Here is a 16,688-nt window from a genome sequence, read left to right on the forward strand (position 1 = left end):
CAATAGCATTACCATCACTAACAACATCCTGGGGGGGTTATCATTTACCAGAAACTGAACTGGAATCACCACATAAATACTGTGGTTACAAGAACAGGTCGGAGGCTAGGAATCCTGTGACGGGTAACTCGCTTCCTGACTCCCCAAAGCCTGTCCACATCTACAAGACACAACTCAGGAGTGTGATGGAATACTCTTCACTTGTTTGGATGACTGCAGCTCCAACAACACTCAAGAAGCTTGACACCATCCAGGACAAAGCAGCCATCCCCCTCCCCCCCGCCTGATTGGCACCACATCCACAAATATTCACTCCCTCCTCCACTGACGCACTGTAGCAGCAGCGTGTGCCATCTACAAGATGCACTGCAGGAATTCACCAAGGCTCCTTAGACAACACCTTTCAAACCCACGAGCACTACCATCTAGAAGGACAAGGGCAGCAGATAGATGGGAACACCACCGCCTGGAAGTTCCCTTCCAGGTCACTCACCATCCTAATTTGAAAATATATCACCGTTCCTTCACTGTTGCTGGGTCAAAATCCTGGAACTCCCTTCCTAACAGCACTGTGGGTGTAACTACGCCACAAGGACTGCAGTGATTCAAGAAGGATGCTCACCATTGCCACATCAAGGGCAACTAGGGATGGGCAATAAATGCTGGCCTAGCAGGCGAAGCCCACATTGCCTGAATGAATAAAAATATACTCTTTGTATCCTCCTCACAATTTACTTTCCTACCCATCTTTGCGCCATCAGCAAATTTGGCTAGCACATACTCAGTCCCTTCATCCAAGTCATTAACATAGATTGTCAAAAGTTGAGACCCCATCACTAATCCCTGGGGCACTTCACGATTTGCAGTTTGCTGATCCAAATATGGCCCACTTATTCCAACTCTCTGCTTCCTGTTAGCTAACCAATCCTCTACCCATGCTAATATGTTACCCTTAATACATGAGCTCTGGTTTTATGTGGCACCTTATCGAATACCTTTTGGAAATCCAAATACACCACATCTACTGGGTTCCCCATTATCCATCCTGCTTGTTATTTCCTCAAAGAAATCTAATAAATTAGTCAAACATGATTTCCCTTTCACAAAACCATGGCAACACTGCCTGAAATGTCCTGCTATTATCTCCTTAATAATGGATTCAAGCATTTTCCCTATGACAGATGCTAGGCTAACTGACCTATAATTACCTGCTTTCTGTCTCCCTCCACCAAGGTGTTATACTTGCAGTTTTCCCAATCTGCTGGGACCTTTCCAGAATCCAAGGAATTTTGGAAGATTACAACCAATGTGTCCACTATCTCTGCAACCACTTCTTCTAACACCCTAGAATGCAGGCCATCAAGTCCAGGAGACTTATCAGCTGGGGAAACAGCCCCTCAGCATTTACTCTGTCAAGCCTCTAAGAATTTTATAAATTGGATCACCTCACACTTCTCAACTCCTGAGAATTTGGGCCCATTCTACTCAATCTCTCCCCTAGGAGGATCTTTTCATCCCAGGAATCAAATTAGTGATCCTTCATTGTTCATTCCTTAAGCAAGGAGACCAAGTAGATACAATACTCCAAGTGCTGTATTTCCAAATTCCTGTACAACTGCGGCAAAACATCCATGCTATTGTACCCCACTAGTCATTTCAATAAACACCAACATACCTTCCTAATTGCTTGCTGTACCTAGGTTAATTTTTTATTTCTTGTACGAGGACACCCTAATCCCACTAAACACCAATATTTAAATGGTGAGAAACTTTAAAAAAAATTTTTCTATTCTTCCTAACAAAATTAATAACCTATTTCCCCTGCTTCTTGCCCACTCACTTAACCTAATATTCTTTTACAGACTTACACACCTAGCTTTGCATCATCACCAATTTGGATAAATTACACTGGCTCCTTTCATAAGTCATCAATATAGACTGTAAATAGCTGAGGCCCCACAATGATCCTTGCGACACCCCCATTAGTTACAGCCTGCCAACCTAAAAATGACAAGTTTATTCCTACGCTCTATTTTCTTTCCTTTAACCAGTCCTCTATCCATGCTAATCCAACCCCAATGAGCCCTTATCTTATGCAACAGCCAGTGTTGTGACATCTTGTCAAATGACTTTTGAAAATCCAAATGTACTACATGTATTGGTTTCCCTCTCTCTATCCTGCTAGTTACAACCTCAAAAAAATGAATAGATTTGTCAGACACAATGTTCCTTTTGATTTTTCGGGTGTCATATTACCACTCCTTTAATGATGGATTCCATCATTTTCCTGACAACTTATGTCAGGCTAATTGGCCTGTAGTTCCCTATTTTCTCTCTCCTTTCATGAATAATAGTGATATATTTGCTGCCTGCCACTAGGACCATTCCTAAGTGTAGGGAATTTTGGAAGATCACAAGCACTGCACCTCTCTGCAACCAACTCTTCTCAAATCCTAGGAAATAGGTCACCAGGTCCAGAGGATTTGTCAGCTTTAAGTCCCATTAATTTCTCCAATATTTCTTCTTTACCAATATTAAATTAAGCTCCTCCTCTCTAATTTTATTAGACTCGCATTTCCCCACAATGCTTTGAGTGTCTTCTAAAAAAATGCCCTGCATTCATATAACACTTTTCACGACTACCAGACATCTCAAAGTGCTTTACAGCCAATGAAGTACTACTTGAAGTGCAGTCAGCGTTGTGATGCAGGAAACGTGGCAGCTAATTTGTGCTCAGCAAACTCCTATGAACAGCAATGTGGCAATGACCAGATAATCTGGTTTTTTTGTGATGTTGTTTGAGGGGTTGGCTGGGACACCATGATGTGATGCCTCTTGAGGCTCTTGCACCAGCAGTCCGTGAAAAGAGACAGGTCCTTTTCCACAGATGGAACGAGGCAGCCATCAGTCATAACCAAGGCGGCATGAATGAAGGTGGCTGAAGTGGTGACCAGCCAAGGAGTCATGCCTAGAACCTGGGTTCAGTGCAGCAAGCACTATGACGACCTGCTCTGGTCTGGAAAGGTGACTGGCATTAACACATTGGCATCTGGAAGTCCAGGATTAAGTGAAAGATGCCCGTGGTGGTGAACCCAGGCATGGGGCAATATCAAGCACCAATACTGGTGTTGAGGAACACTGCCACGCAGCAAAGACTCATCCTCAGGCATGGGTAAAAGTTACACTGAGATGGCTAAATGGCCATCTCACCATGCCATACCATAGGCATGGCACTGAACATTTACATTGACTCAGATGAAGCAGCACATAATGCCATAAGACAGCACTGACACTGCCCATGTTCATGTTTATAGGAGAAGTGTGCCCAGAATGCCAGGTAGTGCCAATGGACCGGAGCTGGAGTAGTCATTATCACTGACTTGATGCTAATAGCGGAAGCAGCTTTGAAAATTGGTTGGGTCACTGCAGGGCAGCCCGTCACTGAGGGTGAGACAGGCATAGAAGGTAGAGAGAATTCCTAAAGATTCCGTTGCATCCAACTTTCCCTAGACCTTATATGGCATTAGGCTTATGTGAGGGCTTTCAATGCCACTGGAAGTTCTTCACAAAGGGGAGGACAAGGGTATTGGTGGCAGAACCAACACTTACACTTTATTATTTTATCTTCACCAGGTGCAGAATCAGGCGAAGGACAGACGAGTGATGTATCCATCCTGGAAAGCTCACAGGATGTAATGCCATTGGAAGACACTGCATTACTTTATTCCTGTGCACCCTCTTTGCGCATGTAGACTTGGTGGCCCTCTCGGGTAAACACTTCACAGAAGCGCAAGGGGAGATGGTGGAGGCAGTGACAGGATCGGTACTTTCTCTCGGTGGAGCGAAGGGAGGCCCAGTAATGCTCAGGTCCAAGCAGATGGTGATCCTTGGGTGTCATCAGCGAAGAGGCAAAGGCTCCAGCTCATGCAGCATATGTGTGAGGAGATGTCGAGCTTCAAGGTAGTGAAGTCCATGCTCAAACAATGGAGGTGTCCATCCATGACATGAGTGGCTCCATATCTCTGGTGTGTGAATGCATGGCATCCTCCATTGAGAGTGGCAAGCCTCATGGAGAGACATATGGAGTGCACCGCCAACTAGATGCAGGAGTTGTGAGGGGACATGGCCTCAGCCATGATGTCAGTGGACAAAGGGTGAGAGAGATGGGCCAGGCATGTAATTCCCCATCGCCTGGAGAGCAACTACTCCAGGCAACCACTGGAGTTTAAGTGAGGTCTCAAAGGGCAGAGGAAGGGCAGGCTTCAGGCAATGGGGGCTCCTCTCAGGGCATCTCCACCACTAAACGCAGATTTTCAGCCCCTTCGGACCCAGTAAGGCTCACACACCCAGAGGATGAAAGGCCACAGCCATCTAATGCACGAAAGCAAGAAAGGCAGCAGCCTTCCCCCACATCACCTCAAGCTGTGGGGGAGGGGGGGCACCACATAGAAGTTTCAGTAAGGGTGCACCTCGATGTATGGACTAGTACTGGGGGTTTACTGGGTGATACTAATCTTACAAACACATACTTGAATTTTGGTTAAAGAGAATGTTGCTGAATTGCGGCCTGAAGTGATTTGTACATTTATTTCCATACAACATTCGACATTGTACAGAGGTTTAAACCACTGACAGTATATTCTGAAAAGGCCACATGATCAGGTTGTGTAATGTGCAGCATATGACAATGGTGCACGATAACCATGAGGGTCTGGGCTGCAGGGCTCCCCCAGATCTATCAAGGCATCGAAACCTCATCTCTAATAAGCCAATGTCCTGCTTGATGGTGGTCCTTGCAGTCATCTGGCAGTGGATATATTTGTCTTCTGCCTGTGAATTAGGCTGTGTACAGGGGTCAGAAGCTATGACTTAAGTGGATACCTAAGCCCCCTAGGATTCAGCCATGAAAGCAGCTTTCTGGAAAACTCACACACACCTCCAGGAAGCACTTATGGAGGTCACAAAGAACCTGAGCACTAAGCAAGTGAAAGTCCCAAACAGCCCGGATAAGATTGCAATTCCCTGGTAAAATCTTGGTCTGTTGCCTCCTTAATTATGTAAAGTACTTTTGCATCTCCTTCTGTCCGACTTCGACTCACCACACTGGCCACTCTCAGAAAAATTGCCGATGGTGGGAAATGGTCAGGGATCCTGCCCAAAGCATTCCTGCATCATTTAACCAGACCCCTTCCTTGTTCCCGCCTCATGTGAGCTGGTAAAATTCAGGTCCTTTTATTACTCTCATTCTACTTTTATCCTTTTTAATCAATTTTTTGGTCATCTTCTGCTTGTATCTAAAACTCTCCCAATCCTCACTAGAAAAAGTAACAAGCCCGAGGATTGGGGCCAGTTTAGAATTCAGCAAAGGAGGACCAAGAGATTGATTAAGGGGGGAAAAATAAAGAATGAGAATAAACTTGAACGGAACATAAAAGCAGGCTGTAAAAGCTTCTATAAGTATGTAAAAAGAAAAAGATTAGTGAAGACAAACATAGGTTCCTTACAGTCCGAAACGGTAGAATTTATAATAGAGAACAAGGAAATGGCAGAGCAATTAAACAACTACTTTAGATCTGTCTTCACGGAAGAAGACACAAACAACTTCCCAGAAATGCTAGGGAATTAAGGGTATAGTGAGAAGGAGGAATTGAAGGAAATTAGTATTACTAAAAAAATAGTGCTGGAGAAGTTTATGGCATTGAAAGCTGATAAATCCCCAGGGCCTGATAATCTACATCCCAGGGTACTGAAGGAGGTGCCCATGGAAATAGTGGATGCGCTGGTTGTCATCTTCTGAAATTCTGTAGATTCTGAAACATTCCCAACAGATTAAAGGGTGGCAAATGTAATCCCGCTATTTAAAAAAGGAGGGTGGGAGGGAGAAAGCAGCAAATTACAGACCAGTTCGTCAAACATCAGTAGTAGGGAAAATGCTAGAATCTATCATAAAGGATGTGATAACGGGACACTTAGAAAATATCAATGGGATTAGACAAAGTCAACATGGATTTATGAAACTCCATGTTTGACAAACCTATTAGACCTTTTTTTTGAGGACGTAGCTAGCAGAATAGATGAGGGAGAACCAGTGGATGTGATGTATTTGGATTTTCCAAAAGCTTTGATAAAGTCCCACATAAGAGGTTAGTGTGCATAATTAAAACACATGGAATTGGGCGTAATATATTGGCATGGATTGAGGAAACAGAGTAGGAATAAATGGGTCTTTTTCAGAGTGGCAGGCAGTGACTAGTGGGGTACCACAGGAATCACTGCTTGGGCCCCAGCTATTCACAATGTACATCAATGATATAGATGAGGGAACCAAATGTAATATTTCCAATTTTGCTGACGACACAAAACTTAATGGGAATGTGAACCATGAGGGGGGTGTTAAGAGGCTTCAAGGAAAATTAGACAGGTTGAGCGAGTGAGCAAATGCATGGCAAATAAAGTATCACGTGGGTAAGTGTAAAGTTATCCACTTTGATAGGAAAAGCAGAATGGCGGAGTATTATTTAAATGGTGATAGATTAGGAAATGTTAATGTACAAAGGGGCCTGAGTGTACTTGTACACCAATCACTGAAAGCAAGCATGCTTTCATGGTGCAGCAAGCAGTTAAGGTGGTAAATGGCACGTTGGCCTTCATTGCGAAAGGACTGGAGTACAGGAGCAAAGATGTCGTACTGCAGCTGTACAGGGCCTTGGTGAGACCACACCTGGAGTATTGTGTGCAGTTTTGGTCTCCTTACCTAAGAAAGGATATACTTGCCATAGAGGGAGTGCAGCGAAAGTTCACCAGACTGATTCCTGAGATGGCAGGATTGTTGTATGAGGAGAGATTGGACCACTAGGCCTGTATTCACTGGAGTTTAGAAGAATGACAGGGGGTCTCATTGAAATGTATAAAATTCTGACAGGGCTGGACAGACTGAATGCAGAGATGAAGTTTCCTCTGGATGGGGGTTCTAGAGCAAGGGGTCACTATCTCAAGTTACAGTGGAGGCCATTTAGGACTGAGATGAGGAGAAATTTCTTCAGAGGGTGGTGAACCTGTGGAATTCTGTACCACAGAAGGCTGTGGAGGCCAAGGTCACTGAATATAATTAATAAGGAAACAGATCAATTTCTAGACTATAAAGGCATCAAGGGGTATGGGGAGAGAGCAGGAGCATGGCGGTGAGACAGAGGATCAGCCATGATCATATTGAATAGCGGACAAGACTTGAAGGGCCAAATGACCTACTCCTGCTCCTATTTTCTATGCTTCTGTTTCTAGCCATCTAAGCTAGCTCTCCACCAAATGTTTTAGCCAGCAAATGTTTTTCCAAAACCACTTCGAACAATTTATAATTTAGACCCACATTCCAAAACTCCCCATTATTCCTTTTGCCCAGCTGCTCAACATGATTTTTTTCCCTCAGTGTAAAGAGCTTTGAGGTGTCTTCCTGCACCAAATAAGTGTTAAAAAAAATTTCTCACAGAATTAAAAATTGGAAGAGATGTTAAATTGGCTGCCGATTCACTATCACCTGTTTTTACACTATCGCATGAAGATCTACCCCAAGGAGTGCTATAGGAAAGGTTTAAGTGGAGCTGAAGTGTCAATACTACATTCAAACGGTTCAGTTAAAGGATTCTACAAAGAATGCAAAAGATTTGAACATATTATTTTAAAAAATAGTTTAAAGTATTGTTCAAGTTCAACATTGTATTGCTATTTGTTTACTGCATTTGTTAGATATAATCTTACACCCTATTAATAAATTCAAGGTTTTAGTCTGAATTATGGTCAAATGTTGCATTTTCCACCCATTGGAACTGATAAGAGCAGGTGATGAGCAATATGACCCAATGCTCAATACCATGGAAAAGTGCAATTGTTCACCCTACGGCATACTATCCCATACACAACATGCGCATGGTTGTAGGTTTGGGCCATAATGCAATACGAGGACATGGATTCTCTCACTGTTGAGTACCGTAGTTTCGCTTTCACTCAAATTTTTAACTAAGAATTAGAACCTCTCTGGATACTCAGACAATATATCGAAGGTTGGATACAAAGCATGAATACATTGCATGCCACTACTACTCTTACTATTAACTGCCATGAATCAGTAAAGAGTGCCAAGATGAGGCTGTAGCACATTGTGTGTTGCTGATGTAAACACTTGTTACCCTGAAATGCTGGTCCAATCAGAATCTTCCGGAGGACTATCAGCTTTACCAGACCTGTTTTATGTTGGAGAGGGTGGATTTTTGCTTGGAGTAGATTAGCCTCTGGACAGCTAGTTTGGATTGCACCCAGCCTATTGTGGGTTTGGGAAAACAAGGCTATAATACTTCATTATGTGGATATTGCCTTTGACGAACACTGAAATTTCGAATGGTGATAAATAATCGCCTCTCTTCTAGCAGACTTTCTAGCCGTGCTCACCATTTGTTTATCCTGGTCACCTGAACTGATTACCAAATTAAGGAACTGAAGTTTTGAAGAATTTCCAATCCATGCAGAATTAATGTCAGGATAGAAAAAGCAACTTATTGCTATCATGATCTTAGAGAAAAAAATTACATTTATTTAGCACATGACAAGACAAACTATATCATAAATTGCATCTGTGAAAAAATATGCTGGAAAAACATTTCAGGGTAAAAGCAGGACACAATGAGGCTGGTGTTTATCAATCTTTCTTCATTACTACTAATTTCATGAAGCCTTCCCCGAACAGTTAGACTCTTTCCCAATATTGCCCCTTAACAGAAACATTTTCCATGTTTTCCAATTATGAAAATTTGGACATGTTCTATTTCTCCTTTAGCTGCTAATCCCATGCCCGTTTTGTCTCTCTTCATCCTACTCTGCAATCTCTGACCCCTCATTCCTGCCAACAATTTGTGGAACTCTTCCTATTCTCTAGAGATACCACTGCAAATGTCTAATTCATAGTTCATGTTAATATTTCAGAGGTAATGTTTAGTTCTGGGGAGATTAAAGTTTAACTGTAGAAAATGGGATAAATGCAGCTAAAGCAGCTTGGAGTCTATTACACCTAAAATGTTACTAAGGTTATTACCTTAAAAGGTTACACTTAAGCCATGTTGATTTAAGGGATTAACAGCTAGAAATGCAAGATCCTAAAACAGCAGGAGGGCTTACGTAGCTGGAGATGTGATGTCTACACAGTTAGCAAAGAAGTGCAGTCCAAAGAGATGTTTTGTTTTGGGAGTTACAACTAAATAAGTTCAAAAGCATTCAGTGAACACTGAAAGGCTATGTCATCATGGAGATGAATGGAGCTTAAGGCTCTGGTTTCAATTTATCTGTGTTTGCTGGGAGCGATAGTTAGTTGCAGTTTGGACCTAGTATGGTTTGCAGCTCACAGGAAACCCCTGGAAACCATTTGCTGCAGTGAGGGCTCAGGAGAAGTCCCGTGGAGCTTAGAAGGTGGCAGAGGTTCGTTGGTTCTGTGCTGGAGACAGTTAAGCTCAGAGAAGCCCCTCGAAGCCATTTATAGTTCAGTGCTGCTGGAAAATTAGTGTTTGGAGAAACCCTGGGGCGGTGCCAGCTCAGTGAAGCTAGTGGTCTGCAAAAAAAAGAGTTGGAAGTCTGCTGGTAATTAGAGGCAGGGGTACAGCTTTGTGAATCCCATGGAACGCAGTCTGGAGAAGAGATTGAACCGTGGGGAAGTGAGCACATGTTGAGGCAGTTCGAGCTGGAGCAGCATTTGAGGGAATTCAGAGGCTAGATCTTCAAAAGTGAGGAGTTGAAATTCCTCATGACAGAGACAGAGTTTTAATGAGATTTTGAGATTCAGTGATCACTGACATCTGGGTGGGTTGCTGAGAAATCCATGGGATCTGTCCTGGTCACATATGCCATTTAACCTGCAGTGCGGTGTGTTCAACCACAGTTTGCTTGTTAATTCATATTTACCTTATGTTAGTTCTGAATGTTAGAGTATAAGGTAGACATTGTAAATTGTTTTACTTTTCTGACTTTGTAAAGATTATTTTGTTTATTTAAAACAATGGAATCATGTGGCTTTATTCGCTTTGTGAGTAACTGTGATTTCAATCTTTATCTACTTTAACAAAAATTTACTGCTCCCTAACCAGATCATAACATTACATACTGATCTTGCCCAGTGGTGCTATTGAGTTATGAGTACCAATACGTGAAGAGAAACAATGTTTCAATGATTTGCCAATAAACTTTTTGCTTCATTCTCTTCAAATCATCAACTTAATTAGCATTCACCACTAAGACCTGTAACCATAGTACTTTTGCTGAAGGCAGTACAGCTCAAGATGCTCTCTCCAGATACAGCCTTGGAAGGACAGAATCTGTGATTATGCTGTTTTCTCTGCCCATGATCCAACTTTCAATAACCTATACATGCTGAAATCCCAGTGATACAAAATGAAATAAAACAGCATCAAACTCACATGGAGCACTGGAAAGGATTGCTCAACTCTCAGGTGCATTTTAGGTGGTGCTTGTACCTCATCAGTCTCCGGTTCAGCCTTTACTGAAGGAGCAAAATGTTTACATTCTACGTTTGTGTAGTCAGGTTCCAAGCCTCGATCATATTTTCTACAAATAACATACAGTTAAAGAAATATCTCAAAAGAATCATTATTTAACATAGTCAGACTTGCTTTATTCAGAACACAGGAACAAAATAATCAAGAAAATTGCATAGCAGAAGGTAAAAAACATACATTCGGGGAAACTATAAAAGTACAAATGAAATACAGCGTACCCTCAGCAGACAGAGCAACAGGTAATCAACAGATGCAACTTTCCAGTTTACCATTTAATATTTCAGATTGCAGAGAAATTTAAAAAGACTGAATTTAAAAATCTTTAACTGGTTTCAACTTATATGAAGTATTCTTACTACATGTAGTTCATGATTATTGCCCAAGGACAAACTGATTTACACTATTACATTAAAACAATCAAGATTAGAAAATCAACAATTTGCATTTATATAGTACCATTAGCATAGCAAAGCACCCTGAAGAAGCAGGGTGCTTTACTATGACACCAAGCCACATAAGGAGATGTTAGGGCAGATGGCCAGAAGTTTGGATTACGGAGCATCTTAAAAGGACAAGGTAGAGACAGAGAGGTCTTGAGGAACTTGGAACAAAGGTAGCTGAAACGAAGGCACGAATGTGAAGCGATTAAAATCACGGATGCATAAGAGGCCAGAATTGAAGGAGTTCAGAGACCTCGGGGTTTGGGGGGGGGGGGGAGACATAGTAAAAAGGCAGCAAGAGGGGAAAGTTGTGAATTTTAAAATCAAGGTGCTGCCAGACCAGAAGCTAAAGTAGGTCACCAAGCACAGAGGTGATGAGCAAACAGGACTTGATAGAAGTTTGGATATGAGCAGCAGAATTTTGGATGACCTGAAGTTTATGGAGGTTGGAAATTCCAGGTCAGCCAGGAATGCATTGGCAGTCACAAAGGCATGGATGATGATCTGTCGCAAATGAGCTGAAGTAGGAGCTGAGACAAGCTATGTTAGGAAGGTGGAAATAAGCAATCTTGGCGATGGAGCAGATATGGGGTCAGAAGCTCACATCAACGAACAGCTTGGCCAAGAGTGCGGCAACTTCTGGAGCACAAGTCCTTAGTGCTATTGCCAGAATATTGTCAGGGCCCATAGCCTTTGTAGTTTTCAGTGCCTCCAGCTGTTTCTTGATATCACGTGGAGTGAATCAAATTGGCTGGAGACTGGCATCTGTGATGCTGGGGACCTATGGGGGAGGCAGAGATGGATCATCCACTCGGCACTTCTGGCTGAAGATGATAGCAAATGCTTCAGCCTCATTTTTTGCACTGACGTGCTGAGCTTCCCCCATCATTGAAGATGGGAATATTTGTGGAACATCCTCCTCCAGCGAGTTGTTTAATTGTCCACCGCCAATCACAACTGGATGTGGCAGGACAGCAGAGCTCAGATCTGATCCATTGGTTGTGTGATTGCTTAGCTCTATGACTTATTGCTTATGCTGTTTGGCACACAAGTAGTCCTGTGTTATAGCTTCGCCGGGTTGATACCTCATTTTTAGGTATGCCTGGTGCTGTGCCTGACATGCCCTCCTGCACTCTTCATTGAACCAGGGTCGATCCCCTGGCTTGATGGTAATGGAAGAGTGGGGATATGCCGGGCTATGAGGTTACAGATTGTGTTCGAGTACAATTCTGCTGCTGCTGATGGCCCACAGTGCCTCATGGATGCCCAGTCTTGAGTCAATAGCAGTCCGTGCCAATATGCAACAAGACCTGGACAACATTCAGGCTTCAGCTGATAAGTGACGAGCAGCATTGACACCACACAAGTGCAGGCAATGTCCATCTCCAACAAGAGAGAATCTGACCACGTCCCCTTGATATTTAATGGGGTTGCCATTGTTAAATCCTCTATCAACATCCTAGGGTTTACCATTGACCAGAAACTGAACTGAACGAGCCATATAAATACTGTGGCTACAAGAACAGTTCAGAGGCTAGGAATCCTATGGCGAGTAACTCACCTCCTGACTTCCCAATGCTTGTCCACCATCTATAAGGCACAAGTCAGGAGCGTGATGGAATACTCTCCACTTGCCTGGATGAGTGCAGTTCCCACAACACTCAAGAGGCTTGACACCATCCAGGACAAAGCTGCCCATTTGATTGGCACCCCAGCCACCACCGTAAACATTCACTCCCTCCACCACTGACGCACAGTGGCAGCAGTATGTATCATCTACAAGATACACTGCAGTAATTCATCAAGCCTCCTTCGACAGCACCTTCCAAACCCTTGACCTCTATCACCTAGAAGGACAAGGGCAGCAGTCATGGGAACACCGCCAGCTACAAATTTCCCTCCAAACCACACTACGCCCTGACCATTCCTTCACTGTCACTGGATCAAAATCCTGGAACTCCCTTCGTAACACCACTTGGACTGCAGCGGTTCAAGAAGGCAGCTCACCACCATCTTCTCCAGGGCAATTAAGGATAAGCAACAAATGCTGGACTTGCCAGCGATGCCCACAACCCTTGAGAGAATAATAAAAAAATTGTTCCAGAGACAAGGGAATTTAGCTACAAGGTTACATTGAAGATGCTGAGGTTGTTCTCCTTGAAGCAAAGGAAGTTGACAGACGAGCTAATAGAGGTGTACAGGCCTAGATAAGGTAGACAAAGAAAAGCTAGTCCCAACACCAAAAAAAATCAAGGCTGACACTCCAGGGCAATACTGAGGAAGTACTGCACTGTTGGAGGTACCATCTCTTGCATGAGATGTTAAACCAATGCCCCATCGGCCTGGTCGAATGGATGCAAAAGATCCCATGGCACTATTTCAATGAAGAGCTATCCTGGCCAAAAACTTTATCCCTCTATCAACATTACAAAATCAAATTATCTGGTCATTAACAGATTTCTGTTTGTCAGGGTATGCTGTGTGCAAGCTAGCTGTCAGGCTCCCTGCAACAGCAACTACACTTCAAAAAGTACTCCATTGGCTGTAAAGCTCTTTGAGATGATCAGCAGTTGTGAAAAGCATTATATAAAGAGAGGTCTTTTTTATTAGTTGATTGTATAAGGACTAGCAGACATAGATGCAACTTTTGGGCAAGAGACATAGACGAATTTCTTTTTAAACAGTGAGTGGTGATGACCTGGAACTTGCTGGCTATGAGGGTGGTTGGAGATGATACGATAGAAGATTTCAAAAGGAAACTGAATGGGGACCAGAGGGAAATGAACCTGCAGAGCTATGGAATAAAGCAGAAAAATGGGATTGTCTCGACTGCTCTTCAGAGAGTTAGCATGGACCTGATGGGCCCAATGACTTCCTTCCGTGTCATTATGGCTGCGGTCTACATTTTATGAGGTGCTGCGGTCCTCCCACCCATCTGGCTCAAAGTTCTGGGGTTGGGGCAGGGGGTGGCAGCAGGAGCCTGCTCACGATCCCGACAGCTGCCCCACAGCATTTTTAACACTGGGAGCAGAATTAATTGCTTTAAGGCAAGACCTCCGCCCCTTTCTTGGGACAAAGTCCCACCTTAGGGAGCTGCTGGCCAATCGGAAAGCCGCAGCTCTGTAACTCCTACAGTGCTTGCCAGGAGTAGGGTCATTGCTTGGATAACAGGCAGTTCCATCATGCCAAGGGCCTCAGGTAAGTCCGCTGTTGGGAGTTTCATCGAGGGGAGAGGTCGGGTTCAAGAAGCCAAGGGGAGGTTTACCTCTGATGGCCCCTGGTAACGCACAAAATAGGACCACCCCGTGCTTGACACCACCCCACGCAGCTAAAACTACCAGGCTTCCCCACTCGTGGGCCTCCCCACACTGCAGATAAAATACTGGTGGCCCTTAATTGATCACTAACTAACACTTAAGAGCAGCAATTGGCTCAAGGACAGGCAGGCTGCCCAACACCCACCCCTCACTTCGCAAATAATTAAAAATCCCAGGCCAATGAGAATACCGGTACTGGAATGCATTGGGTTTTTCAAAACAGCTGTGGGAAGGATCTGACTCTTTAACTGATTTAATTTTGAAACAGTTTAGCATGATTTTAATACATTTATTTTACATTAATCCATATTTTTAAAAATTATGATTTAAAATGATTATGCTAAAATCGTTTGTTCCAATGCCTTTTTAGGACGACAGTTACTGCAGCAGCTTAGTTTTGACAGATTCTGTGGACATGGGTTTCTGCACCATATGATCTGTCCTTTTCATCTGTTCTGGAGAATGCTATGGAGCCATGCTGAGGTCCACACCATTAGAGAATCCTCCCACCTTGCAAGTGAAATTTGTCAGCCCACCAGAGGGTCATCAGACTTTGGAATTCTCTTTTGCAGACAGCAGTGGAGGCTGGGTAATTGAATACATTCCATGTTGAGCTAGATTGTTGATCGACAAGGGAGTCAAGGGTTATTGGGGGGCGGGTGGGGGGAGGTGGCAGACAGAAAAGCGGAGTTAAGGCCACAATCAGATCAGCCATGGTCTTAGTGAATGGTGGGTATCAAAGGTCCGAATGGCCTACTCCTGTCCCTGTTTCTTATGATCTTATGATATTATGCCCATTACATTAGGTAAATTTGCACTTCACTTTAAGGCCAGTTACAAGCTGACTGCAAAATCCAGGCCATTATACACAGAAACCTTCCCAATATGTATATTATTGAAAATCAGGAACTGTGCTCTGACAGGTATGCAAACCTGCAGCACTGATTGTTTAATGAATTGAATTGAAAGCCTAACAGTGGAGAAATTGCAAATACATTTGAGGGTCATAACCCTTGAATATTGCCCACGAGTAAATGAAACTGCATAAACAAAACATGTGCCAAACTGTTCAAAGAGGCAAGTGACACCATACTGAGAAATGCATTCTCCACTTTGAAGACAAAATTCTCAGTTTTCATCTCACACAGTTTGGTTGTACTTTGCATACTCTAGCCCTCCACTATTGTTAAAATCCAACTCCACCTCTCTCGTGTCTGAAGGAGAAACAGGAAGAACTGAGGTCAAATATGTAAGGCAAATTTTCTGTTGGAGAGTTGTGTCCATTGGGAACATGAGAATACCCAAGTCCATCTCAGTTATTTTTATTTCACGATATGGGAGATACAGGCAAGGTCATATTTACATTCTATTCCTAATTGACTTGAGAAAGGTGTTGGTGACTTGCTGCAATCCTTCTGGTGATAGTGTTTCCATGATGTAGTTCAGTAGTTAATTGAGAGACTAATTTTAATGAACTAGTAATGTGTAGGTTTGACCGGACAGTGGTGTCAGTTTCCTTTCCTTAAAGGATATTACCAGAGAAGTTCATCTGGTAGCTTTCATGCTAATTTTTCTGGTGCTCAAATTACCAGTTATATTGGTTTGGATCTTGTGGTCCTAATAACAGTGAACATTGAGAAGTTTGCTGTTATTGAGGGCTGCAACAGCAATGCAACTTCAGGGAGCCCACTTACGCTGAAACGCAGAAGTTGAAGTGCGCCTAAAATGAGCAGACGCTGATGGTTCTGCCACAGCCTGTCATTCAGGAAGCTGGGTTGATTATCCAGCAGTAATAATTCTTTATACATTGATGCTTTTGGGGCAGCTCCAAGCAGGTGCAGAACCTGCTCAGCAGCACATTTCTTCAAAACATGAGTGTTAAAAAACTCCCACTCCTCCAGCACCATTCCCCTCTGCAGCCCCAGCACCTCTTCCCCCTTTACTCCTGGCTCCTCCAGCTCTCCTCCACCCCAAAGTCAGAAATAGCACTTGATGGAAGAGAAAAACCTCCATCAAAAATGGAGGGCGTGTGCCTGGGGAGGGGCGTGTTGTGTTTGCCAAAGGAGCAGAGGTGGTTGGGGTTAGGAGGCTGTAACTGAAACTACATCAAATAAGAAATTCCAAAAAAAAAAATCAAGAAACACTTGCCTGTCATTGAACTGATCAGAATGACCTCATAGGGCATGTCGTCAGTGCATGAAGTATAAAGGGAGCGTGGCAATACATCTCACCACTAGGGCCTCTGCTCGAACTTTGGCATGGATCCATGCTGCAGCTGGGAGAGCAAATTCCCACTGGAACCTACGACCAAGATAGGGTAGTGCCTCTTCAGGCTGTCAGCGAACACCTCCGCTTCACCGCTGACTGCAAGATCTGCA

At 43.5% G+C, this 16,688-nt stretch overlaps 1 protein-coding gene across 3 annotated transcripts in view; it reads right to left on the bottom strand.

Annotated features, from left to right (window-relative positions):
- The window catches only part of otud4 (OTU deubiquitinase 4), a 102,567-nt gene that overhangs the window by 15,940 nt on the left and 69,939 nt on the right, over window positions 1-16,688 (bottom strand). For all 3 annotated transcript variants that reach the window (XM_078540906.1, XM_078540915.1, XM_078540925.1), the window contains one exon: window positions 10,455-10,602. In XM_078540906.1, the coding sequence (XP_078397032.1) occupies window positions 10,455-10,602 (148 nt within the window). The remainder of the gene's footprint in view (window positions 1-10,454; window positions 10,603-16,688) is intronic.

Source organism: Cetorhinus maximus, chromosome 1 (genome assembly GCF_964194155.1).
Source record: "Cetorhinus maximus chromosome 1, sCetMax3.hap1.1, whole genome shotgun sequence".
Lineage (NCBI taxonomy): Eukaryota > Metazoa > Chordata > Chondrichthyes > Lamniformes > Cetorhinidae > Cetorhinus > Cetorhinus maximus.